The sequence below is a fragment of the Lissotriton helveticus genome, chromosome 7, assembly GCF_964261635.1.
Source record: "Lissotriton helveticus chromosome 7, aLisHel1.1, whole genome shotgun sequence".
In the NCBI taxonomy this organism is placed as follows: domain Eukaryota; kingdom Metazoa; phylum Chordata; class Amphibia; order Caudata; family Salamandridae; genus Lissotriton; species Lissotriton helveticus.
In genome coordinates this window covers 1,475,737,453-1,475,763,894 of record NC_136068.1, presented here as the reverse complement: position 1 = coordinate 1,475,763,894, position 26,442 = coordinate 1,475,737,453, and the positions used below count along the sequence as shown (strand labels likewise).

Sequence of the window (26,442 nt, the reverse complement as noted above, 5' to 3'; positions counted from 1 at the left end):
ATATATTATGGCTAGAGCGTGAAGATATATTGCAAGTGGTCAATGTGTTCTTTTCTGTTTTGAAGTTTATATGTAAATACATTTTTTTTTTCTCTTGCTTTTTTTTTTAGTGAAGAAACAATGTCTAATGATTCGGGATATTTTTCAAGAGATAATTGCAAGCTATTCTGGCACAACAGAGGGTCTAAAACAGGTGTTACTTCAAAGGGCACTGGTGAAAAAGCAGATGTTAATGGACTGTGGCAATCGGGGAAGCGCTGGTAGACTTAAGAGGGTGTTACGCGAACTACAAGAGGAAGAAATTGCAGAGGAAAGAGGCAAGGACAAAAAAGCCAAGCAGAGTGGACTGGATTATATAAGAGTTGGTAACAAAGCTCATGCTGAAAGCACAACTTCTCAGCCTGGTGATGCAAGTTCGCTGATGAATTTGCAGAAACTTGAAAACCTGGCCCTTTTAGCAGGGATGGCTAGTGTCCTTCATCAAAAATCCACAACTAAAAATGACGCATCAGACCGTGAAAATGAACTTGTCTTGGAGTCCCCGCTTAAATCCAAATATCAAGGACAAAAACATGCCTCCCTTTCACCACGGCATCCTAGAGTAATCAACACTCATTCTGAAAATATAATGGGGCCATTCTGATGTAATCAATAGCCATCCTGAAGCTGTCATAGGATCATCCAGGAATAATCCACACTCATCCAGAAATTGTCATGGGATCATTCCAGAGTAATCCACTTCCATCCTGGAGCGGTAATATGAGTCTAGGTTCGTCATCACATTTACATTTTTTGTCCTACAGGCATACTTCAGGATGGCTTGAGATGACTTCCCCAGATAATTGCAGGAATAGCCTGACTGTAATCATCAGATGAGTCCAGAATGATCTTCCTTTTTGACATGGGAAGGACATCTGCATAGTACTACCAACCATGCCATTACCAGCTCACCTAGGTACTTATACATAGTAATATACAACGCAAAGCATTCTGCATTAATCAGCTAAATTACAGAGCAAAGCATTCAAACTGCTCGACTCGCCAACAGAGGCACCTTACAGTAGTAGCCTCACCCTTTACCTGAAACTTAGGAGAATTGCTAGACAACCTACCTTCCCACACACAGACTGTCTCATTCGAAGGAGGGCAGTGTAAAGGCGGCACAGTAGCGGTCAAGTTCTACCAATCGGGGCTGGCCTCCTGGCCCGATCCGCAGCAGTAGTCTGCAGGCCACGGGCCCTAAGCACCAGATCTCCCAGCAGACATCAATATGGAATCACTGAAGCTTTCCTCGATTGGTCTGGAGTCGACGGCGACACTTGCAGACCGCTTAACCCACAGAATCGTCACTTGCTACTGTGACTGCTGAGCCTCTTTCTGCTTGTCAAATGCAGGAGGACGGTAGTAACCGTACTTTACGCCTGACACTTCCATGTCAGAGGTACGTGGCAAGCAGACCAGCATATACAAATAACACAGTGTCGGATAGTGCCAATACCTTCGGATTCCCAATCGATTCACACTCTAAACTCATGGTAACAAAGACCCTTCCTAGTTAATGCGGCATGTATCCCCACGAAGGAGGTTTTGCCAAAGACGTTTAGCATAAATTTGCCTTAGGGATAGACCCGGCGGCCAGTAATTTTTATGGTCACCAATGGCAGATGTAATTCCAAAGCCAGCCATGGTCTGTACCAAATGGTCAGCAACGATCAAATCAACATACATTGGAGTTCATAATTCATCCAGCACACGAGGAGTACTGCACAAAAATACATTAGGCTAACCTTCCACATTTATAACAAATGATGCTATGACGTGGTCGGACCACTAGTATAGAGCTCTCAAGTCACGCTTGCTGCGTGACAACCGGATCAACACCTTTAAAGAATCAGCTGTTCCACGGACATAGGTGACCATCTGTCCACTACTTACACGGACCATCCGTGAATCCAGCCTAATGTCCGTCGTCCGTTATTGATATTTTAACGGATGTAATTTGTCCATAAATCTAGTAGTTCCGGGTCGTATAACATCTGATCGCAAGGCAGAACATTTACTGGAAGTATTCGGTGAGTCTGACGTCTTGTTAGTGTGTAAAGCGCCCTAGGATTGGATCATTGGTGCTTCTCAGCCAATGCCAGCACCACACAGAATTCAGAAGTGCTGATTGGCTATGAGTCCACACGTGCCGTTGACCGCACTGTGCTGCTGTGGTCCGCCTGTGTGTCCCTGCTTTTAGTGATCTCATTTTTTTTTCCAAAAGCGCTCAGGGAGGCCTCTGGTGAATAAAACAAGCACTGGAAATGCAATCTGTCTCGCATTGGAGTTGGAGCAATTGGCATTTTAAATGGCCATGTTTTGTACTTATGCAATAGGTGTATTTGTTGTATTTGTTGGAGCTATTGTCATACTAAATGGCAATGTTTTTTATGGATGCGTTATGGAGTATATGTGGGTGGTGTTTTGTGGAATTATGAGGGTAGTGTTGGATTAGTTAGTTGTGGAATTGTGTGGAGTGGAATTGTGTGGTGTGGATTGGTGTATTGGAATTATGTGACATGGCGTGTTATGGAATTCTATGGAAAGTAATTATGAGGTATTGAGTGTATTGGAATTATGTGGAGTGAGATTTTTTTGTTGTGGAGTGTAAATATATGGAATGGTAATTTGTGATGTGGAGTGGTATGTAGTAAAGTTTAATGATGGGGGGGGGACCCAGGGAGAGCCGTGCGCGAGCCGGTCTCTCCCTGGGCAGGTTCGCGCAGATGAGGTGGCCACAGGTGGAATGACTAGTGAGGGACAGAGGCTACATATAGGGCTAGCGCAGGGATTCGGAAGGGTGTTACCGGCGGGAGGCAGCGTTTGTTTTGCCCCACCCACCCACCCTTCCCTCTTTTTCACTTTAGGCCTTTTTTCCTTATCAGTGCTTTAGGTACTGATTTTGTTTTTGTAGGTTTGCCACGCTAAGACGGGTTGTAATTTTTTCCTTTTTGTAGGCGGGTTTTTAGGGGGGTGGGCAGCCTGGAGCTGATTGGTCCATCCTCAAAGGGCAGGTAAAGTACAGGAGGCGGTAGTACAGGAGTTAGTTGCCTTTGGATTGTGAGGTTTTTACTTGGTGGGGGTTTACTTCTTATTAAGGTTGCTCAGTGAGCTGAAAGGTTTGGGTTAAATAAATAAATAAATAAATGAAATATGTTGAAAGATGTTTTGGTTTAACACCTGTCTTAATAAAGTGGCCTTTCTTGCTTACTAACAAGTTGTGGACAGTGAATTCTTGCGCGAGGGGTGTGCTATTCAGGACTGTCGTCTATGGTGCAGAAACACCTATAAATAATATTGATAGAATTACATAATACATGATGTAAAAACCTAAACATGAATGCACTTGGTAAGGATATGCCTTCCCCACCTTAATAAAACAAAGAACAGTGTTGTTTTTTTTTTGTTGTAGACGTTTGTACAGAATGCTTATTACTTAGCGAGTCATGTAGTGTTGCTGGAAAGGAAGGTCACTGTATCAGCTCAGCACTTTAAAAACAAGGTCTTTCATGTACCACCAGTGCACTGCAGTTAGAGGTGTTATAGGTGCCTTCGCACACTGCACTCTGATATGTCACATGTACAAACAGTGCACTGCAGTCAGATGTTGTATGCACCACTGTATTGAGGTTGGAATATTGCATGCCCATGTCTATTTAGGTAAACTCTTCCTTTGATTTTGACATCCAGCATAATGTCAGAATCTGAACATTATATTTTTAATATTATTTGTGCTACAACTTTGGTACATAACTTTGTAAAGGTCTGAATTATACCGGCGAAACTATGCACTAGGGCTGTCTGCTTCTGAACATGGGGTATTTGAAGTTTAGGTTTAATGTGGTATGGCGATCACTTGCAGAAATTAGTGGTGTGAAAAGACCCCATGTTGATAAACTAAATCACGTTTGTGACATTTTCATGCATACCCCACAAAAGGCTGATATTTAAAAGCCACTTCTTTCAATCTTTATGAAAATAAATTTGGTATGTAGTTCATTTGCAACAAAATCACGCCAATCATCACAGTAAAGTCAGATCCAAATATATGATCATGTATTAAGAATCATATATTCATATGTGCTGCAAGTAGAACCAGTAGGTCAGGCAATTAGTTTGTATTACCTGATTCCAGCACTGTTCACTACTGACTCTTGTCCGAGAAAAGGTACGAAGGTGGCCCCTCGGTGTACCAAAGTTCCAGCCGCTAAGGCATGGCAGTGTTATGGTGAGTAATCTGCTGGAGACATTCCAGTTAGCTTTTTGCTATTTCCGCTCTGTCAGCTGCATCATATGCTAACCATGTGCCATTTTACAATTTACAACACATGTTTCAGCATAAAAACGGTTCAGTTTAGGGCCTCGTCGTCTGCTCCCCGCACGATACAGACTTCCAGAGCAGGTATGCTCCCGTGCGCCCCTGCCTCGTGGGTGCCGCGTCTGGGCCCGCCATCGGAGCGCACGACTCCCTCACCTGCCCTCTTTCAGTGAGGCCCCAGGGCTGGGATGCCCTGTCTGCTGCCTGACCAGCGCCTACACGTGTGCCCAAGGCATTAAAGGTCACCGAACACGCACAATACAGTAACAAAGGTGGAAAGTCACTGCCGCGTACATCCACCCCAGAAAATCTGCACCCCTGTTTGAGGCAGGACAGGGGTGAGGACTGTGAACCAACTGTGTGCACACACAGAGAAAACAAAATAATAAAGGAAGAAGGGTAACCAGCAGGATAATCACAGGGCAAGGAGGACAGAGGCCTGACACGGACACTTGATCCCTCTCCACTAGACTACACCAGGGGCAAATCACCGCCTGCACGCTAGTGATGCCATAGAACAGTCTGAGGCACGTATGCCATCTCCAGCACCCGAACCTCACCCTCGCACCTGTACATCGATGCATGGCCACGATGAGCAACCCACCGACGGCTGGCACTGTCGCCCAGCAAGATGGAGGAAACAATCCAGGTGGGGGTGCCAATGCGCCTCCCCCAGGGCATAGCCACACTGTGGTTGCACCTCTACCCCCTTTTAGTGAAGCCTCAGACCCAGCCACTGCTGCGCCAAGATGGAAAGCATGGGTTGGATGGCTCAACCACTACTTCAAGGGGAGACAAGTGAAATGGATGGCACTGTGACGGCCGTCTGTGGGACGAAAGGGAAGACATGCTCCCGCTGTGGCAAGCTGAATCACTACGCGAAGGTATGCCGCGGCGGGCGGTTCAGACAAACGTCGTCGAGGCCCAAAAGCATGCCACAACACATTCGCCAGGTCTCTCTCGACGATCTGCCATCGACAGCGGAGGACCAGCCGCAGGAACGACGCCTGATGTATGAAGATGAGGACGAGGAAGTGTTTGTGGTGTTGTACGTTAGCAGAACGCACCGTCGCCGTAGACCACCTCCCATATGCTCCGTCTCAGCCGAAGGCACAGAAGTACAAGCCCTCATTGACACCGGCGCATCTGTCAACGTGATGGACTCGGAGCAGTGCGACCATCTGTCACCTCGACCCCCGCTTGCACCTTCAAAGGCCCGGATATATATGTATGGAGGGACAGGCCAGAGTCTCGAGCGGAAGCTACGCCACTGAAACCAGGTTTCACATCACTTAGGAAAGAAAAGGGACTCTGTTCAGCTGCCACATGGCCGAGGACCTGGTACTTGTCTTCTTCGCCAACCAGATCCATGCCTCCAATGCCGAAGCGATGCTGAAGGAATTCCCGGCTCTCTTCAAAGGACTAGGGAAGCTCGAGGGCAAGAAATTCAAGCTCCACATTGACCCCTCGGTAAGACCAGTGGCTCTCAGGCACCGGGGGTGCAGTTCAATCCTCGCCTGCAAGTGGCGGAAGAGCTGAAAAAGCTCAAAGATCTCGACGTGATTGAAAAGGTCTCTGGCCCAACCCCATGGGTTTCCCCGCTGGTCGTGGCTCCCAAACCCAAGCAACATGGAGCCATCTGGCTATGCGTCGACATGAGGCTGCCAAATACCGCTGTAAAGAGAGAATGTCACACCACCCCCACAATGGACGACATAGTGGCAGACCTAAACGGAGCCAATGGTTCTCTAAGCTGGACCTGAACGCCGGCTACCATCAGCTGGAACTGGAGTCCGAGAGCAGATATATCACCACCTTCTCGACATACGTCGGCCTCCGAAGATACAGGAGGCTCAGCTTTGGGGTGTCATCCACAGCCAAAGTCTTTCAAAATGCCATCTGAGAGCACTGTCTGGGCTGCAAGGCGTGATCAACCTTAGTGATGACATACTAGTATTCTCGAACATGCTAGAGGACCATCACAATCATCTCTGAGCCACTCTGAAAAAACTAGCGGACTGTGGTTTAACCCTGCATGAGTCGAAGTGCTCGTTTTACCAAGAAACAGTTAACTTCTTCGGGTATACATTCACCCGAGAGGGACTCCTAGTGGACCCTAAGAAGGTCGCGGCCATCCGCGCAGCCAGCACGCCAAAGAACCCCACGAAAGTGAGGAGTTTCCTCGGCATGGCCACATACTGTGGGCACTTCATTCCTAACCTTGCTGCCATGTCAGAGCCGCTCCGGATCCTCACACGCCATGATCACAAGTGGGAGTGAACGATGGCTGCCAACAAGGCGTTCAATGACATCAAAGCAGGGTTGCTGGACAAGATGGTAATGGCCTACTTCCATCCAAGGCGGCGCACGGAATTGGTTGTCGACGCCAGCCCAGTGTTGTCTAGGAGCAGTCCTCTTCAGGAACACGGCCCTGAGATCTGGAAACCAGTTGCCTACGCAAGCAAGGCCCTCACTGACATGGAGACCAGGTACTCTCAAATCGAGAAGGAGGTGTTGGCTATCGAGTGGCGTGCCAACACTTCCACTTGTATCTATGCGGCCAGGAGTTCCATGTCGTGACCGACCACAAGCCCCTACTCCCGCTATTTGCAGGCTCATCTCGGCTGGTGCCTCCGAGGATCGAACGGTGGACAGTGCAGTTGCAGTCGTACATCTTCAAGGTCATCTACCGTCCAAGGGCCCACAACCTGGCCGTATATCTGTCCCGTCACCCGGAATCAACGATGCCTTCAGACCTGTCAGCGGATACATGCAACACCGAGGCTTTCGTCAACATGGTGTCACAAGGGGCGTGTCCCACAGCCATGGCGCTCAAAGAAATTGGCTGGGCTACCCAGGAAGACCACACTCTGTCCCGAGTGAAAGAGGCGATGGAGAGCAATGGATGGGCACACTTTGTGGATGGAGTCCGCGTCCTCCGGCCTGAAGTCAGCCATGCCCGACAACAGCAACTGGTGGAGGAGATGGTGAGGCAGTGCTATGCCTGTACGATCACTGAAGGAGATCTAGCACCGGCACCTGTGATCACTGAAGAACCGAGCAAGACCCCCTGGACACACATCAGCCTAGACTTTGGGAGTTTCCCAGATGGACGTCCCATGCTGGCCATGGTTGACTGATTCTCGAAGTTTACCATTGTGGAAGTAGTGACGTCAACGGCATTCCCCCCGGTGAAGAGGGCCCTGGATAAGACTTTTGCAATGATGGGGCTGCCTGAAGAAGTAAAGTCCGACAACGGACTTCCATTCCAGGGCCGAGAGTTCCAGGAGTACCTTGAGAACAAGGCGATTCGTCACCGGAAGATCACTCCGTTATGGCCGCAAGCTAATGGAGTGGTGGAACGTCTGAAGGGGACGCTCAACCGAGCGCTGCGCATCGCAGTGGAAGAAGGAGAAGAACCCGAGACAGCTCTAGACCAATTCCTTGGTGCTTAGCGACAGACCGATCACAGCACAACCAAGTGTGCGCTGGCTCATCTACTGTTCAAACGGGCCCCGCGAAACAGTATCCCGTCGGACCCAACGTGGGTGCTCGTGGAGCGGGACATTGAGGCGGTTCAAGCAAGGAGGGAGACAACAAACCGAAAAGCCAGCGTAGCCCGTCTGGCACAAGAACCTCAGCTAAGAGTGGGAGACCGGGTAGTGATCAAAGACCGACACGCCAGTTGGAAGTTCCGGACGCCCTACGAGCCGAAAGTGTGGACCGTCGTGGGCGTTCAAGGGACCATGGTCACTGCTCAGAAGGGGCAGCACTCTGTAACAAGGAACATGTCCAGTTTCAAGAAGACAGGCGACAGTGTGCCTGGCCAAGAAGTGTCCAGCTATCCAGAAGCACTTCCGAGCTCCTCTCCCACTGTCGCTCCCAGTATGGGGAGTCTGCCACTGGAAACAACAAGGCGGGCAAGCCAAAACATTGCAGATGCTACCGTGTCGACCAATCCGGTCACAGCACCTGAGTTGTATATACGTCTCCATGAACTGGGAGCACTTGGTGGTCTGGAACGGAAAGAAAGGAGTGATGTAGAGAGTAACCTGGGCCCTCTACTACAATGTTGCAGTTTTCACGCATCCATACACCCCGAGGGGCGTGTTCGACCCGAGGGGATAAATAAACGGCCGGAGACCACTCGGGGTCTTCCGGCCACGAGAGTGAAAGTAGTTGTCTCGTGTCTTCTTACAAGTGATACTGCGGTCTAGCCATACCCAGGCCCCGCCGCGCTACAGGCCGGTGCTCCTGTGCCACAAAACAAAAGTGAAATATCACTGCATGAGACATTTAGGATGCAGCAAAAAAGAGTGACACTGTACTACACCCATGGGAAGCCAGCAGGCAGGAGCTAAGTCCTTTACAAGTACAACAGGTCTTCCAGACAGCGCATGCATGCTTCCCAGGCTCAACCTAATGAGGCAGCAGCCCCTTTTCACAGGCTAGTCCCTAGCTTGCTACATGAAAGCAACAACATGCCTCTGTCTGAACACGCATCTCTGCGTCTTCCCCCAGCTCGTCTGAATTACCCACAAGGTAGCTTCAACAGGCTGATTCCAAGTTGTTTGTTGGGTTGATGAGAGGGTGTTAATGTGTGTTGGCAGGGGTTAGCATACATGCCAATAGACCCGAATCAGACCGAAGACTCCTGATTTTTTAAGAAAAAATGGCTATATTTTGGCTGTCTCAGCCCGAAATTGCCTCTCCTTTAATAGGGCTCAGTGGAGGAAATACAATCTCCTGATTATTTTTATAATTACCTCCCATTTACCATTCTAAATGTTGGCATGTATGGATTAGAGGTAGATGGGAGAGCAAGGTAGGGGGCTAATATGATGCTTAAAACAGGGGCCTAAGCAAGTAAAAAAGATTAGAAGCACTTTAAGCAAAATCACTGGAGTCAAGGTGCAGAGGTGTTGCTGTTTGCAGGACCTTTACACTGGCAGTTCTTTGAGCCCCTTTGAAGAGTGGTGACCTTGGCTTGGGCCCAGCTCGCCCATGCCAAAAGCCGGTGTTGTGTAAAATTTGGTATCCCCTCGGGATCGTGTATCCACTGAGCTTCGGCAATCTTCGGAGGTCTTGCCTAATGTACAGCTCAGACGGACCCACAGCAGCACCGTCCACCTCAGGAGAGGCGCACCTCTGCTTTAGCAGGCAGAAGCAGCAGAGCTCCTGCTAGAAATGCACCCATTTCTCTGCTACTCAGAAAGAGTCTAAAAAAAGTGTTTAACTTAACAAATGAACAAGAGGAAAATATAAGAAAAAGGGAGAGGAACCATCACTGTAATAGGAAAAGCAATTAGATATTGCAAAAACAAAAGGGAAACTGGATATTTATAGGATTGAAAAAGAATGAGTGAGAAAGCATGACAGGAAAATGGAGAAGGAAAACATTTTGGCTTTTTAATAATAAAACATATTCAAATATTTATGATACTACAGGGACAGAAGCAGTAAAGGCCTTCCATGTAGACGTGCCTGGTGGTGGTAGCTCATATACCTCTGACTCCCTATTGAATTCATAACTGATAAAAAAATCATACAAGAACCACCGTGTAAAATATGATAACATCTGATCGAAATTCAAAGAAGTGTATTTCTTTAACATGTGGAAGCTTTGGCATTAATACGTCACATTATAGCGCTGCACTGAGAAGTACTCAGTAAAAGTGCTAGTTTTTAAACATGGCTGTAGAACCATTCCTGGCCCTGCCTCCACACTGGTGATAGTGCCATTTGTGAACTAAGAGGCAAGAGAGTTGTCATGTGTACCCTGTATGCGTACCAAGCCATTATCGAGCAATATTATGGTCTATTAAATCAAACACAGTAGGTTTTTGTAGAGCTGGTATTCAGAACTCATGTTTTTGAAAGTACTTTATATGCAATTATGAAGAAAATAGAGGTTAAGTGAAATAAAATATATTCTTAAAATCACACAATTTAATCAGGGAAGTCATTATTTATCTAGGCAATCCGGTTTCACTTTGTGAAAAGCATCCACTAAATGGGTATGTATTTCTCTCCTTTTATGTTAAGGCTTTTGTTTTTGCCTCTCTGCATTTTTCTGCAGTTTTTATATAGCACAACCCGACCCGAAGTCATTGGAGCACTTTACATCAGCTTCAGTTACATTACACATGGTCGTATTTTGTTGGCATGGGTAGGTAACATGATTTGCCCAGAATTACAAAATGTTGAGCCATTTTTGAGGCTTGAACCTGGTTACCAAATTCTAAAATCAACAGCTCACACTGTAACACCACATCCTGTTCTGAGCTGGCCGAACCATTTGAAAATTCAGCCTGTTATGGGTTGCAACAGGACCTCAAGCTGACCCAGAGCCAGGCTTCAGACTTGAACCTGCCTCAAGCTTTCAGTGACTTACCAACTCTAATTCTTTTTTTTCTTTTTTTAAGTTTTCAAAACCTTTTATTGAGAAATTCAAAACAAACAAATTACAGTTTGCATCAGATCAGATCAACATACACAGTAAGTTCCAAGTCAAGCATCATAATTGAAAAAGACATTCCCATCTGCAAAAAACACATTTTGTGTGATACTATTCATGACAGCAAGGTTACCCAGTCTGTCCCTCCCCCAAAAGGGGGTGTGGGCGCGGCAATAGCAATAGTGGTCAGTGCAGCGGGCTGGGGAGGCAAAGGGATAAAGGGGAGCTATTACTGACCAGCACTGGGGCCGTCGTGGGCAGCGTGCTGGCGGGGAGCGCAGGAGAGGCAGCACGGCTTGTAGGGGCTCGGGAGTGGAGGTATGTCACTGAGGGTCCCCATATGTCAATAGGATGAGACCTCGCGGGTAGTAAGTCCCAAAATTCCAACAGCAAAGTCTGGCACCCCGAGGTATCTTCCAGCCAGTGATCAAATGTGGGCGACGGTCTGCGGCCCCAGCACACGGCCACCCTACGCCTGGCAAGGACTAGCAGCATCGCAATCAGGCGACGAGAGGCATCTGGACAGGATTTTACAAAGTCCAGCAGACACAGGGAGGGATCAGGCTGCACTGACGTGGATGTAATTTCTGAGATGACGACGCATACTGCCTACCAAAATTCTGACACCTTGGGGCATAGCCATGCTAGATGAGCAAAGTCTGCGGCACGGGCAGCGGAGCGCATGCAACTGTCAATGGGTATGAGTCCTAGTTTGTGGATCTGGACAGGAGTGCGGTATAGCCTGAGTAAGTACTTGAAGTGTATAAGACGAAGTTGGTATTTGGGTGACAGTTTCTTCGTCTGATTGCAACAATGGAGCCAGTCAGCCTGCGCAATGTCCATGCCCAAGTTCGCGCCCCGCACCACGCGCGCCCGAACTGTGGAGTTGCAAGTGGACGACCACGTGATGGCATACAATTTAGTGACTATTTTGTGTGGGGTTGGGATCCCCGCCAAGCCGTTTTAAACTCACTTCCCATAACACTCTTCACCGCACACTCAGCGACATACCTGCTCCGCTGTAATCAGGCGTCGAAGCACACCCGGGACACGCTAGGTGTCACTGGGTGGGCCCGATGATGAAGCATGCCACCAACTAGGTTGGTGGGTGAGGGCTTCATGAGCACACCTACCAGGTGCCACTAACCCGTGACAAAACATACTTGAGTCCTTGAACTAAAAATTAATTTAATTTTTGTTATCTTTACCTATTTCGAGCTAGTCTCTTTTTGATTAACTACATATAAACCGGGGGATATGGACTAGCTTTCTGGTCCTCTCTCTCTCTCTTGATACACGAATATATTGGCAGCGCGCAGCTGTGAGAGTATATACTCAACCATGGCCGAAAACCATGGCCTAACCTTTTCTGAAAGTGACGTGACGGATATACTATCTGACCCGTCCTTCCAAGCGGATTTCAGCATCGCTAACACCATCGCACAAACCACTGACTGGGAGACCTTAACAGAGAGAAAACGCAACAGAATACGGACCATCCTGCATGGGACAATCCTGGCCCAGTACCTTAGAACCAACACAGCTCCGCGGGGACTTCTAGTAACCAACGCACCCAGAATCTTCCTTGATGATCCAACCTTCAGGAAGGACTGGGCCCAGATCGCCTGGCATTGCACCAGGGACTGGATGATACTAATCATAAAAACCTCAAATCGACTATCTGATGCCATCATGATCGAAATCCAGACCACAGAAAGCCACTTCAAAGCTACCATCACTGCGTTTAAGAAAAAATTGGATGACCAAAACAGAGACATCAATGAGTATAAAGAGTACCTAACTCAAGCGAAAATCAAAAAATTTGATAAAGATTTGAAGAAATTTAATTACGCCAAAGTGTACCCTTACTCAGAAGAGGACTACACACCACAAACCAACAACACTAAGATGTCAAACTCTTCTGGTGATGACAGCTCCGTTTCCAGCAATTCAAGCAACGGCTCACAAAAACGAGGAGGAGGAGGTAGAGGAAGAAGAGGACAACACTGGCCAAACAATTGGCAAGGAGGACAACAGGGCAATTTCTATGGTTTTCCACCAAATCTGGGTCACATGCAGAATCCCTACTATGGCTTCCCTCCCATGTACCCCCCGGGACTAATGCCTCTATTTGCAGGCAACCAGGGCCCACACATTCCTTTTTTAGGACAGGGCCGAAGAGCTCGGGCCGACGAAGACCAAACCAACAACACACACAGGTCCAGTGGGCCGGGGAAGAGAACCCAGTGAGCTCGAACACACGCCAGAAGGCGAAGGAAGCAACCCCAGGGCCGAGCAAACCCTAAACCATACCAACCGACCATCGCTGGTATTCAACCTATCCAGCACCCCACTGTCCCACAGAGAACAGTCAGTCCTAGAGAAGGGACTGTCGTTTGTGCCAACCACCAGACTCAACAAATTCCAATTACATGTTGAATTGGCACAGTTTTTTAGAAAGCTCTTTGAAAAACCAACCCCAGAAAATGAACAACCTCACGAAAACCCCACCGGTCTTAGAACCAAATCTACATTTGTCCCTCCCCCCTCCACCATCCCTCCCGAGATCACAACGTTCGAACAAGCTGTGTACCATGACATTGAGAATCTGAACCCAACCAACCATTTCAACAACCTGTCCTGGGAAGACAGACAAACAATACAGCGCCTACAAAACAACCCCACACTTGTCATTAAACCTGCAGACAAGGGGGGGGAGGCATTGTCCTACAGGACAAGAAAGATTATGACACCGAATGTCGCAGACTCTTAAGCGATAATAGGAACTATCGCAGATTGGAACAGGACCCATCCGAAGAACTACGGACAACTATCCATGAACTTGTCAAGAGGGCAGCGGATGCAGAACACATTTCCAAACAGGAAGCCGAATACCTATGTCCTGAACACACGAGGACCCCGTACTTTTACACAGTACCCAAGGTACATAAGGGCAAAATTCCCCCTCCTGGCAGACCCATCGTGTCAGGCATAAACTCCCTTTTGGAACCATTGTCACGATACTGTGACTTTTTCTTAAACCCCTTGGTGCAAAAAACACCCACGTACATAAAAGACACCAAACATTTGTTACAGATCATAGACAAAATGGACTTCAACCCTGACACGCAACTCCTGGTGGGGTTAGATGTGGAGAGCCTATACACCAGTCTCCCACAGGACGCAACTTTGAAAGTTCTTCACGACGTCCTAATGGCATCCCCCTGGCCCTACCACACCCCTAGGGATTTCATACTGGCGTGTGCCACACTGGCCCTTAAACGAAACTATTTCGAATACGAAGGCAACTTCTACTTACAAACGAATGGAACGTCCATGGGCAGCGTTTGTGCCCCCAGCGTGGCAGGATTGTATGTACACCACTTTGAAAGCACCAACATCGCTGCGGCTACTAACCCGTTCAACCATCACATCCTGAAATGGCACAGATACATTGATGATATCCTGGTTATTTGGCAGGGTTCACAGATTGACCTTGACAGATTCATGATCTGGCTCAACACCAGGGATCAATATCTGAATTTTACAGGTACAGCTAGCAATGAACTACTGCCCTTCCTGGATTTGGACATCAGAGCAAAAGATGGGACCCTGATCACGACAACATACTACAAACCAACCGCAAGGAATGCTTTGCTTCATTTCACAAGCTTCCACCCCCGGCCTCTCAAGGAAAACTTACCGTTTGGCCAGTTCCTAAGAATCCGGAGAAACTGCACCAACGTGAGTGACTACAAATCACAATCAGCCGATCTGGCCACAAAACTGGAAAACCGTGGCTATCCCAAAACCATCGTCCGTAAAACTCAGAAAAGGGCGAGAAATCAGAACCGTGATGCCCTTCTCGAGACACACGTAAAGGAGGATCAGGAACAACCAATCACTTGTGTTACCACCTACAATACGGCGTCAAACGAAGTAGCGAAAATCATTAAAAAACATTGGAGGATAATCAACTCTGGCCAAAGGAAATGGGACACACCAAGATTTGCCTACAAGAGGAACAAGAACCTCAAGGACCAACTAGTGAGCACCCGACCCAGACCACCGCCCAAACAACCTATGAACACCATTCTGAATGCGTGGGGACTGCCCAAAGTCATCGGACACTACCCCTGCAACGACTGCAGTGTATGTCACCTGACTACACACACCAAAACCCTGAACCTTGAGCCCAATAAAATCTGGACCCAGCTCAACCACACCAACTGCAACTCACGCAATGTAATATACCTTCTAACCTGCACGTTTGGCCTCCGTTACGTGGGAATGACCACACGGAAAATCAAAACCAGAATCACTGAGCATCGAAGTACCATAAGATGCAAGAAGAATGTGAGCAAACTAACTAACCACTTCATCACCCACTGCCACACACCCAATGACTTAAACTGGACAGTGATTGAGCAAATCCCCGAAAGTACCATTGAAAATGACAAGAAACTCCTGGGCAAAGAACAGCGATGGATATATCGCCTTTCAACAGCTACCAATGGCCTTAACGATGCCATCCCCTGGAACTCCCTGGCATATATGTGACCTTTGGACCATGTTGCCAACTTCCTGACCCCACTAGAAACCCCTTGTATGGTTCCCCTGAACATAGTCTCATACCTCAAAATACTGTTGTTACAAATCCCACCTTAATCTATGGCCCTGACTCTGTGCCACCAATGTCTGAACATATCATGATATGTACCAAGGCGGCACTCACTAGATACTTAGACACTTGCGAATGCCATGCGCGAATGCGGCACTTATTAGATAATTGTGATCGCGCATGCGCGAATATATAGCGCACGCTCAAAGAGGCGCACACGCGCGGAGATAACACTTTTCCGCGCATGCGCGATGCTAGCGTATTGTACCACTCATGCGCGAAGCTCCACCACTGCTCCTCGCACACCTGAGCGCTCGCGAGGGCGATGACTCGGCAGATCGTGTCTCTCTACCCTTTCCCCTACTATGCAGGTGATAACAATCATACAATCAACTACAGTATAAAACCTCCACCACTATGGCCATTACTCACCGGTTCTGCGAAGGAGGCACTACAGGTCCACAGCAGGCTCTGGCCAACAATTCTGTGAGTATCATGATCGACCATCCTCCTCACTGGTAAGCGTTTTCTCTCCCACAGGTTTCCTCTTAATCTAAGTGGCAAAACCCTTGTTTTTTACCCTACAGGGTCAATCCTTGCCACTTCTCACCCTTGAAGTAGCAAATTTCTAAAACTAGCGTAAGAAAGAATTCTTGTGTTTTCCTTTTCTAGCACTATGCACTATTTATGTACATACCGTGTTTTAGCCACTTCACCTTCGAAATCCAGTGCGAACCCCACAATAATGGTATCACCAATACCATTACACTATAGCCGCTTATAGCCAGCACCTACAACGCTATAAAGTCGGCAACCAGATGTATACATTGCTATACAGTCAAGTGACTCTTTTTTCTCCTTGTGTGTTTGTCCTTGTTTTTATATGTTATATGTACAGGTGTTTTGAGATGGGAATCCCCCACTCACACATAGAAAAACACTTTAGGGCGTGTATACACATAGTCTGAAATATACACCCACTAGTTTTAATCACACACACGTATTTTATCCGTCCTGAAGAAAGCCAGCTTAGTCATAAGGCACTGGCTGAAACATGTTGACATATCCCAGGATGTGGGAGGTCGTAACCCGCCTCTAACATCCAACAGCCTTATTTTTAACCGCTGACGGTGACCCAGCTATTAAAGTATAATTTGCCTCCGGGCACTGGGATCCCCGCCAAGCCGTTTTAAACTCACTTCCCATAACACTCTTCACCGCACACTCAGCGACATACCTGCTCCGCTGTAATCAGGCGTCGAAGCACACCCGGGACACGCTAGGTGTCACTGGGTGGGCCCGATGATGAAGCATGCCACCAACTAGGTTGGTGGGTGAGGGCTTCATGAGCACACCTACCAGGTGCCACTAACCCGTGACAAAACATACTTGAGTCCTTGAACTAAAAATTAATTTAATTTTTGTTATCTTTACCTATTTCGAGCTAGTCTCTTTTTGATTAACTATATATAAAATCAAGAGCAGGCATCGTAGGCGGGGGCTGGGGGGAACGTAGAGTGCAGCTCCTGGCAGACAGCGCGCAACTGATAAAACAAGAGTGTGTCCAGCGGGCCAGAAGATTTGGGAAGAGTATAAAACGTGTTCCCTCGATATAAGTCTGTCACTGTCAACAGACCGAGGCGCGATGCATGTTTAGACATGCCGGATGGCTGGAGAGGGAGAAAAGCGGGATGACGCACAATCGGCATGGCGTTAGCCAAGAGCATTGAGAGATTGGAGAGGCGGCGCAGACCAGACCAGGCCCGGCGCAATGTCTCGACTGTATCCACCTCCGCACCCGGGCGCCCCGCCGGAGCAAATAAAGCCGTGGCCAACGGCCAGGGGGATGCAATATCAGTCTCCACAGCCACGTGTGGCTGATAGGTAGAGGGGTGGATCCAAAAATGCAGACAGCTGGCTTGAGCGCATAAGGTGCAAAGCTTGAAGTCTGGAGCACCCATACCCCCGACCAACATAGGGAGAGTGAGGACATCATATGCGACTCTTGTTTGTTTACCGGCCCAAACGAGTGAGATGATTAAGGACCACAGTTTGAGGAAAAAATGAGCAGTGAGGAGGATGGAGATGTTCAAGAACAGATAAAGGAATTTCAGCAGAACCACCATCTTAGCAATGGCAATCCGGCCAGCAAGAGATACCAGAAGCCGACTCCAGTTCGGAACCTTGGATTCCAGCAAATCCACCGCACACCCGAAGTTTGATCTCCAGAGTTTGTCTAAGTCCCTACTCAGCCAGATGCCCAGGTAGCGAGTGGGATCGGAGGCCCATACAAAAGGAAAGTCCGACGTGAATGGCCTAGTGGCATCAGTGGGAGGGAACGACACAGACTTGCCCTAATTCACCTGTATGCCAGACAGTCCGCCAAATCGTATGATCTCACGTACAAGAGAGCTAAGATTGTCTTGGGGATGGCATACATATAAGGTTATGTCGTCCGCATACATGGAGACAAGGAGGGAGCGGGCTGGGAAACCAATCCCCCTCTGAGTGGTGCTGCCGAAGTCTGGCCGCGAGAGGTTCCATCGCGATGGCAAAAAGCATAGGTGATAAAGGGCACCCTTGCCGAGTACCGCGTTCAATACAGATGGGATCGGAGATCTGCCCATTAATTCGGAGACGAGCCGAAGGGCTAGTGTAAAGAAGCGATATCTTGCGTATAAATATATTGCTGAAACCCATGTGCGGTAGGAGAAAGAATAAGAAGGGCCATTCAAGCATGTTGAACTCCTTTGTGGTGTTCAACAGAGCAACCACAGTGGGGAGGCTGGAGTTAATCTGGTGTAGAACCGAGAAGATGGTTCGGAGGTTGTGCGAGCTGGCTCTGCCAGGAATAAAGCCAGATTGATCCGGAAGGGCAATGAGGGGCATGAGTAGTAGAAGGCGAGAAGAAATTCATTTAGTAAAAATGTTATTTTCGGTGTTACTAAGAGAGAGGGGGCGATAGGAGTCGCGGCGGTCAGCTGGCTAAACAGGCTTAAGTAGCAGTGTTATCATTGCCTCACGGGGGTACTGGGGAAAGAGGCCATTATCGAAGAATTTGTTGTACATAGCCGCCAGATGTGGTTCTAAAAGCGAAGCATATGTTTTGTAAAAAGAGGCTGGGAGGCCGTCCAGGCCAGGGTCCTTGTCACCGGGCAAGCTACTAATGGCAGCGAGTATCTCCTCCCTAGTGAATGGCTCATCTAAGAATTTTCGATGATAATCCTCCAGCCAAACCAACAAGATGGTCTCGAAGTATTGTTCGAAGTCCTCGCGAGAGGGGGGGGGGCAGTCAGCCGTATAGAGCTGTAAGTAAAAATCCATGAAACAAGACTTAATTTCATCCAGGGAGGTGGTTTTGGCAGAGCCCCCATCGCTGAGAGCCGTAATATAAGAAGCAGCCTGGGGAGGGCGTAGGAGGTTTGCTAAGGTCTTTCCAGTCCGGTCTCCCTCTCCGAAGCGACGAGCTCGACCCTCTCTGCCCAGAAAGGCAAGCTCTCTGTCAGCTTCTTCAGAAAATTCTGTGTGTTTCTGTCTTAAAAGCGCAAGGGTCTTGGGCCTGGGGCGTGCAGCCTGGGCAGCATCCAGAGTTTTAATTTCAGTCTCTAACTTTGCAAGAGTGGTGCGGATTGAACGAAGGACACCGGTCTGTTTGGAAATGCACTCGCCCCGTATGACAGTTTTGAAGCCTTCCCAGAGAACAGAGGCAGATTCTACGTAACCCACATGTAGTTCAAAATAATTGGTGATGGCTGTTTGATCTCGGTGCAGAAAACAGTGTCGTGAGGCGCGTTGGGAGGAAGTCGCCATGTGAATGCTCAATGTGGGGAGTGGGGGAGACGGAGACTAATTTGAACCGGTGCATGATCCGAAAATGTACGCGCCATATGAGTCGTATAGATAAGCCACGGGAGGGTGTCTGGGGAAGTGAGCCAAAGATCAATGCACGACCAGCAGCCCCTGGCTCCTGTGACACAGGTGCCCGCGCAGGCATAGGCCACATATGGCGCCAGGCATCATGGAGCGACTTGTCAGTGAGTATGGACTTAAGAGATGCGGTAGTGCGCGTGAGAGGAATGGGAACAGGAGCAGTCAAGCTCCGCAGAAAGAGTAACATTAAAATCTCCCCCCCCCCCCCCCAGATAACAGCCGCTGGGATAAAAGAAGAGATAAGGTACCATATGTGATTAAAGAAGTCAAGATCATTCGAATTTGGACCATACACTGCAGCAATCGTCACTGGTTGAGACAACAAGGAGCCGTGGAGAATTACGTATCTACAATCGAGGTCAGTGAGTACCTGAACAGTTTGCCAGGGGAGGCCCCTGCCTATCAAAATGGAGACCCCCCTTGCGTATGAGGAGTAAAACGAGGAGTGTGATTCTCCTCAGTAGCATGCCTGAAGTCTGGAGAGAGACCCGGACATGAGGCGCGTCTCTTGTAAGAGGCATATGTCCACTCTATGTAGCTGTAAGTGAGAGTGGATTAGCCTAGCTTTTTGGTGGGTCATTTAGCCCATGAACATTCCAGGTCCAACCGATAGTATCTGTCATGTTGTAATGTACTTGAGTATGGTGTTACGTAGCGCAAGTCGGAGACACCGCCGGCAGACCCAGATAGTGTGAAGCAACGGGATGTCTTCTGCAAGCAGGGGAACAAGGGAAGCTCCCCCAGTCAGTGGCGTGGTGAGCAGAAAGAAATTTGACTGGACAGGCCAAATGACAGAGGAGACCCCCAATAAGCAATGACCAAGTGAGCAGACCAAACCAGCGGGAGGAGGGACTAGTGGAACAACTTGTACTAAGGAGAATATCATCGACAGACTTATTGCAGAGGAGAGCAAGGAACACAGTACAGTGACGCAGTCTGAACACAAGGAGGCAATGAATATTGACCGAAAACTAACATACCATAACCCCAACACATTGAGAAATGCATGAACCCAATGAAACCCCCATCCCAACCCATCCCTACTCCCAGAGAAGATTGCATTAGGGAACATTGATTCTAACAGAGCAAGGATGGGCCAAATTTAATCAGAAACAAGGCCCACCCCCCAATCTCTGCACCCAAAGAGGATCATAAGAAGGACAAACACCCCCCCCCCCCCACCCACTCCAACCCCCCAATCAGGCTGAGATTCCAACCCACCCCACTCCAGGGACCCAAAACTGGAAGGGAGAAAACAACAGTAAAAGAGAGAATTATCCTGTGGGGCATGGCTGGGCTAGGCGTTCTCCCCTGCAATGAAGCAGGGTGGCCAAGCAAAGTGGCAACAGACATCAGTCAGGACGACATAGCAAACCTAGTACAGCACTTATGAGATACAAAAGAACCTATGGACAAATAGTCAAATGTAGAGTCAGTCATTGTCACTGAGGTTCTCAGCAGTAGCCACCTGTGAGTTCGCAGGTGAAGAGCGGTGGGATTTGTCGAGTTTCTTAGCAAACGCCAATGCATCTCTGGGGTCCAGGAAAGTGAGGGTTTTGGTGGCCTGTTCAACCCATAGTTTGGTCGGGTACGCAAGTGAATAGGGGATCTCGTGTTTCTGCAGGATCCGTTTGGCCGGTAAGAACTCATGTCGTGCTGCCTGAACTGTGACTGTGTAGTCCGGGTAGAATGAGAGATTGTTTCCCTGATGGCGACTGTCCCCCTTTTCTCGATCAGCTCTGAGAATGGCATCACAGTCTCTAAAGTTCAAGATTTTGGCAATGATAGGACGTGCCGCCAGCCCAATGCCCGGCCGGGGGCCCAGGGAACAGTGGGCCCGCTCCACAATAAAGACGGGTGAGAGCACGTCAGCAAAGAGCTCCTGGACCAGCTGTTCAATGAAGTCCTCCATGCGAGAGATGTTGGCGGATTCGGGTACCCCCGTGATGTGGAGGTTACTCCAACGGACACGCGCATCCAGGTCCTCATTCTTGTTGTGAATGATGGCGAGTAACTTGTCGATCTGCAGAAGTTTTTGGCGGTCCTGGACGTTGGTGTCCTCCACGTCCGACACCCTGGTCTGGACATGTAGCAGCCGGGCGTCATGGGAGTCAACCCGGGTCTTCACCATATCCAGGCGAGCCGAAAACTGGTCCAGCTGCGTCGCTATTGTGGGGACCGTGGACTTGACCTCCAACGTTATGACTTTTAGGTCATCCTCTCGAGATTGCACCATGTCTGTTGTGGCCGGGGAGTCAACACCGTCCGCCCCGGCGCCTTCCTGGCGAGTCTGACGGCGTTGGTCAAATGCTATCTGTGGCTGCCTGGGGTCGGTTCTGCCCATGACCAGCGAAATGGGGAGCTGGAGCAACCAACGACAGGAGCTAGAACTGAAAGGAAGATGGGCAACCAAGCGTGGAAGTAATGCAGCCAGCCTGTAGAGGCCTCAGTGGCACACCAGAGAAGAGAGAGGGAATCCAGGAGCCCGCTGTTACAAAAATGGGCAGGTTTCACAGGCGGGTGTCCTCCCTACAAACGCAGGGTGCAGCAAGTGTGTCAGGCCCTGGGTGTACCGGCCGACACCAGCAGGCAGCCCCAGATGGCAGAAGCAGTAACATGCAGGGGCACCGGAAACAGCGACTGTAGGGCCAGCAGAAAGTGAAGCAGCAAACTCTAGCCCGAGGGCGGAGGTGAGTAGGGGGTCAATTGCGGCAAACACAGCGGGGGCAGGGCATAGGTCCAAGGCAGGAGACACCTGGCATAACAGAGAGAGGCACCAAATGGAGTGCCCGATGGCCCCCGCGGGGCGAGTCTGCGGACTATGCAGGCCAACTGGAGAGCGAGGCGGGAAGCGCCACAGGATAACCTCAGGGTGGGCGCCAGCCTACCCAGGGCCGGGGCAGGAGCTGTCCCCCGTCGCCACCACCGAGCCCCAGGCAAGCCGGCAAGATACTGCAGCCAGCCCCAGAGATTGAGTTCAGCGACAGAGGGCTGCACAGGAGCAGGCATTAGATGGCAGGCGGCTGGGCTGGCAGGAGACGAGGTAGCCCAGGTAGGACCCAGACCTCAGATGGGCGCAGGATTGTGGCGTAGCGGGCCGCCGAAGCGTAGCACAGACCTCGAGCAGGGTTAGCACAATCCGGCGAGGAAAAGCCGCTACACGGCCGGGCACCAGAGAATACGCCTGTCGGCCCCAGCGGAGCGGAGCGACGGGCCGTGCCAGGCACAGCAGCAGATTTCAGCCCAGGAGTGGCCCCGGATGGTGTCGAAGGTCTCAAAGTGTGCCGCAGGAACAGGTGAGTGGCGGCAGTACAGAATTCGGAGTCAATGAGTATAATGTCTGCAAGATGGTGTAGGATAATGTGCTTGGCCGGCAGGGCCCACTTAGAGTGCGTCCATCTTGCAGTCGGCCAAGCTAAGCCCCAATTACCCACCTCTAATTCAACCTGGAACAAATTGCATTGTGGCACTTGTAGGCTTTTCTTTTAACCAGAGCTGGATGTGGAAGAAAATGACTAAAGGATCCCATAAATTGGGGCTAGCATTGTGGCAGATAAATTGGCTGGAGGAGCCCTGCCAAATTTCCCATGTCCCCAGTCCAGCTTTTTTCTTTGAGTTCTGGGACTTATAGTCTTGTTTATTCCATTAGAAAACAGGACTACAAATCGGAGAATTCAAAGAAAAAACCTGGGCTGGAGCTGCACATCGTACGTACATGGATCTGGCAAACTTGGCAGCAATGCTAGAGTCACAAGGGGCAGACATAAGAGGAACATGGGTTAATATTCAACACACATATATATATTTTAAAAATCAGATTCAAAGACTTTGACATATTACAGAACTTGGGTACTTTTTTTGGTCACAAGCAGTTTACATTTTAAATGACCTCACAATAAGGCACTTGCTGTGGAGATCACTGTGCAAGCAAATTCCCATCCCATGTATAACATTGGTGAGATAACTATGAAAGTTAATGAACTTGCTGAACAGATCTATGTAGAATCTAGTTACACTGTTAATTTATCTTAAAATAGCATCAACTTCTCACCGGGTCTTGCCCGCACACTACCAGTAGAGGGCATGAACCCCCATGAGCTGTTTACTTCTTGGTAAGTATGCTGTGTTGTATACCGAATTGTGAACCAAATGCATTATTGTTTATTCATTGTCTTTTTCATGTTAAATAAACAATTTTTATTTTTTTTAAATAGCATAGCATTATGGGTTGATATGCCTGTCGCAAAGCACAGTGTGTAACATGCAAGTATGTATTCTTTTGTGACAGATTTGTATTTTATGTAGACAGCTCAGTGGGTTACTACTTTTTTGTGATGATCCTTGTATTAGTAATTGCGGCCTACTAAAGACTCAGACAGATGCATCGTACTTTCTTATAAAGCATACATATGTCTTGGTTTAGAAACCTCGAACATTTATCCCAAATGGTAGATGGATCAACCGTCTACCATAAAACATCTACCCTAGTTTACCTCTTGACTACTTATGAAGTGACAAGCTCTGTTAGACCTGTCAGCTGTTGGATGGTCGTCCCCCAAACTTTTTGTTTTCCTCCTCCATTTTTGCTGAACTCGGTTTTACCAGTCATAGGACTCTGCACACTGCTAATCAGTGCTAAAGTGCATGTGCTCACTCCTTGAACATGGGTTTAGAGAGAAACAAGGGATAATTAAGGACTTTGGGTAGCAATTCGTGTTACAACAGTGGTCCTTAAAAAAACTTTTTAGAACATTCGGATACAAAATAGCCTGCAATAAGTACTATATTGATTAGTGTCCAGCCGGACACAGAATTTTAATCAATTGAGTATATAAAGGAGTATTTCAAAAAGCAACAAACAATACAGTGGGATACAATCCTGCATCCAGTACAAGAGAACGTGACAAACAAAACAAATAAACTAAAGGTATTTCAGGAAACAAGAAAAAGGATGCTTCTGGTCAATGATAATACATAAACAAGCAATCCAAAATAGTTAACACACTGATAGAACACAATGGTTGACTGTGTGTAACTATACAAGTGGTCAATGGCGTTTTGGTCCCTTTGAACGGGTAATGTGATCATCATCACGACTGCATGAATCACATGCCTGAATAAATTAGCTGGGAAACCTCACCCGGCCCGGACACGGAAAGGATTGACAGATTGATAGCTCTTTCTCGATTCTGTGGGTGGTGGTGCATGGCCGTTTTTAGTTGGTGGAGCGATTTGTCTGGTTAATTCCGATAACGAACGAGACTCCTCCATGCTAACTAGTTACGCAACCCCCAGCTAATTTACTTAGACATAGGTGTACTAGGTGGTTGCTTCAGGTGCCAAGTGAAGGGCATGGCAAATTTATGGGAAAAACGTTCAAATTAAATAAACTGAAAATGAAAAAACTAATGAAACTAACTATAAACACTGGCACTACCGTTTATGAGTTAAAGTGAAGCTTGCGCTGCAGGTGCCAGAAAGCCCAGATTCTCTGGGTTGTTGACTACTGAACTATTGATTCCTACACAACACTTTTAGTGTTCCCAAGCCAGCTAATCTTCTCACCACAAGAGCGCTTTGGTTACTGCAATTTTTCAGCCATACTGTCAATCTTAAAAGAGAAACTACAAGTCCCAAAATGCTCACTATAGACTAAATAGTGAAGACTGCCATCTCTCATAATATAGAGCCACTTGATACTGGGGTTGCACCAGAAACAAATATACTTTGGTTATGTTTACTATTCTGAAACAGCCAAAAGTTGGCATGTGAAAAGGTATTTGTGTGAAGTGACCTATATTTATGGAACTAATCTTTTTATTCATTTCAAAAGAAAAACAATCCTGCAGCAGTACACAGCTGTGTCCGGCTGGCAGCATGTTATTTGTTTACGAATCCTAAAAACACAGCTTCAGTGCCTACAACCCAGAGGCTGGCAGCGTTATCTGGACTGCATAGGTATATCTATTTACAAAAACACACATAATGGGAACACAAAAGGGGAAAACAGCCCCTCCCCCCTCTAAACGACCAAAGGAAAAATAGGGGGTCCTGCATCGAAGATGAAGATGGTCCAAGCGTTATTGTATCACTCTGTCCTTGCCTAGACTCTGCCTCATTACCTACGGGATGCATTCTTCTCTTCTGCCTCAGGGATCAGATGTAATATTTGGAGGTACTTTGGGCATGTCACCTCCCTAAGGTATTTCGATAGCAATTGAATGAAAGGGGCCCATAGGTCTATGTACGTTTTGCCCTTGTGATCTTGAACAAGCGATAGGCGCTCCATAGCAAGAGTCAGCCATAATCTATGTAGCCACGCTGTGTGGTCGAGTACTTTCGATTTCCCCCAATGCGCCAAAATCGCCTGCTGTGCAGCTAGGAATGCCAACACTATTTTCCTACCCCTTAAGTAACATAGAGAAAAAGTCAGAGCGTTTGAGAGCCCTAGCAATGTGTAAGCAGGAAAGCGTGGGATCTCTGTCTCAAATGCTATGTCTAAATCATCTATTACCCCCTCCCAGAAGCACCCCAGTCTCGGGCAATGCCAAAGTAAATGCACCAGAGAGTCGGCAAGCCCCCAGCCTCTCCAACACTTCTCCATGTGGTTTTGTCTCATCTGTGGATACGAGCCGGTGTGAGGCATCAATAGGAGGAGACCTTGAAAGCTGACTCTGTTCCTGCAGTATTATGGGATGTGTGGTGTGTTTTAAAGTGAATATATTCCCATTCCTTGTCCGATAAGGCCCTTCCCAGCTAACTGGCCTTTAGTGTGCTTCCCTTTCTGTTCTGCAGACAGCATTATGTAGAGTTCTGATATCAAGTGTTTGTCTTCTATTTTGCATATTAGCCATTTCTCAAACGGTGTTAGCTGCCATGAGGCCTGCAACAGATAGGGCGGTGAAGCGACCCAGTGCCTCAGTTGGAGATAATGAAACTCATCGGACATGGGTAGATCGTAAGCGCAATTGTGCAAAGGGTATTATGCCCATCTCATCAAACAGCGAGCCGGCCCGCTTGCAGCCCGCCTCCATACATTTCTGAAAAATTTCCAATTTTACAGCCTGGAGAAAA

General features: G+C 48.2%; 1 protein-coding gene across 4 annotated transcripts in view; it reads left to right on the top strand.

The window, feature by feature from the left end:
* LOC144770388 (uncharacterized) overlaps positions 1–26,442 on the top strand; it is a 103,582-nt gene that overhangs the window by 9,596 nt on the left and 67,544 nt on the right. For 3 of the 4 annotated variants that reach the window (XR_013598878.1, XR_013598877.1, XM_078654867.1), the window contains one exon: positions 111–3,259. The exons of the other annotated variant lie outside the window; for it this stretch is intronic. Coding sequence is in view for 1 of the 3 variants with exons in the window: in XM_078654867.1 (XP_078510993.1) it covers positions 111–643 (533 nt within the window). In the remaining 2 variants the exon portion in view is untranslated. Of the gene's footprint in view, positions 1–110; positions 3,260–26,442 lie in introns of those variants that run through there. 4 annotated transcript variants of the gene reach the window in all.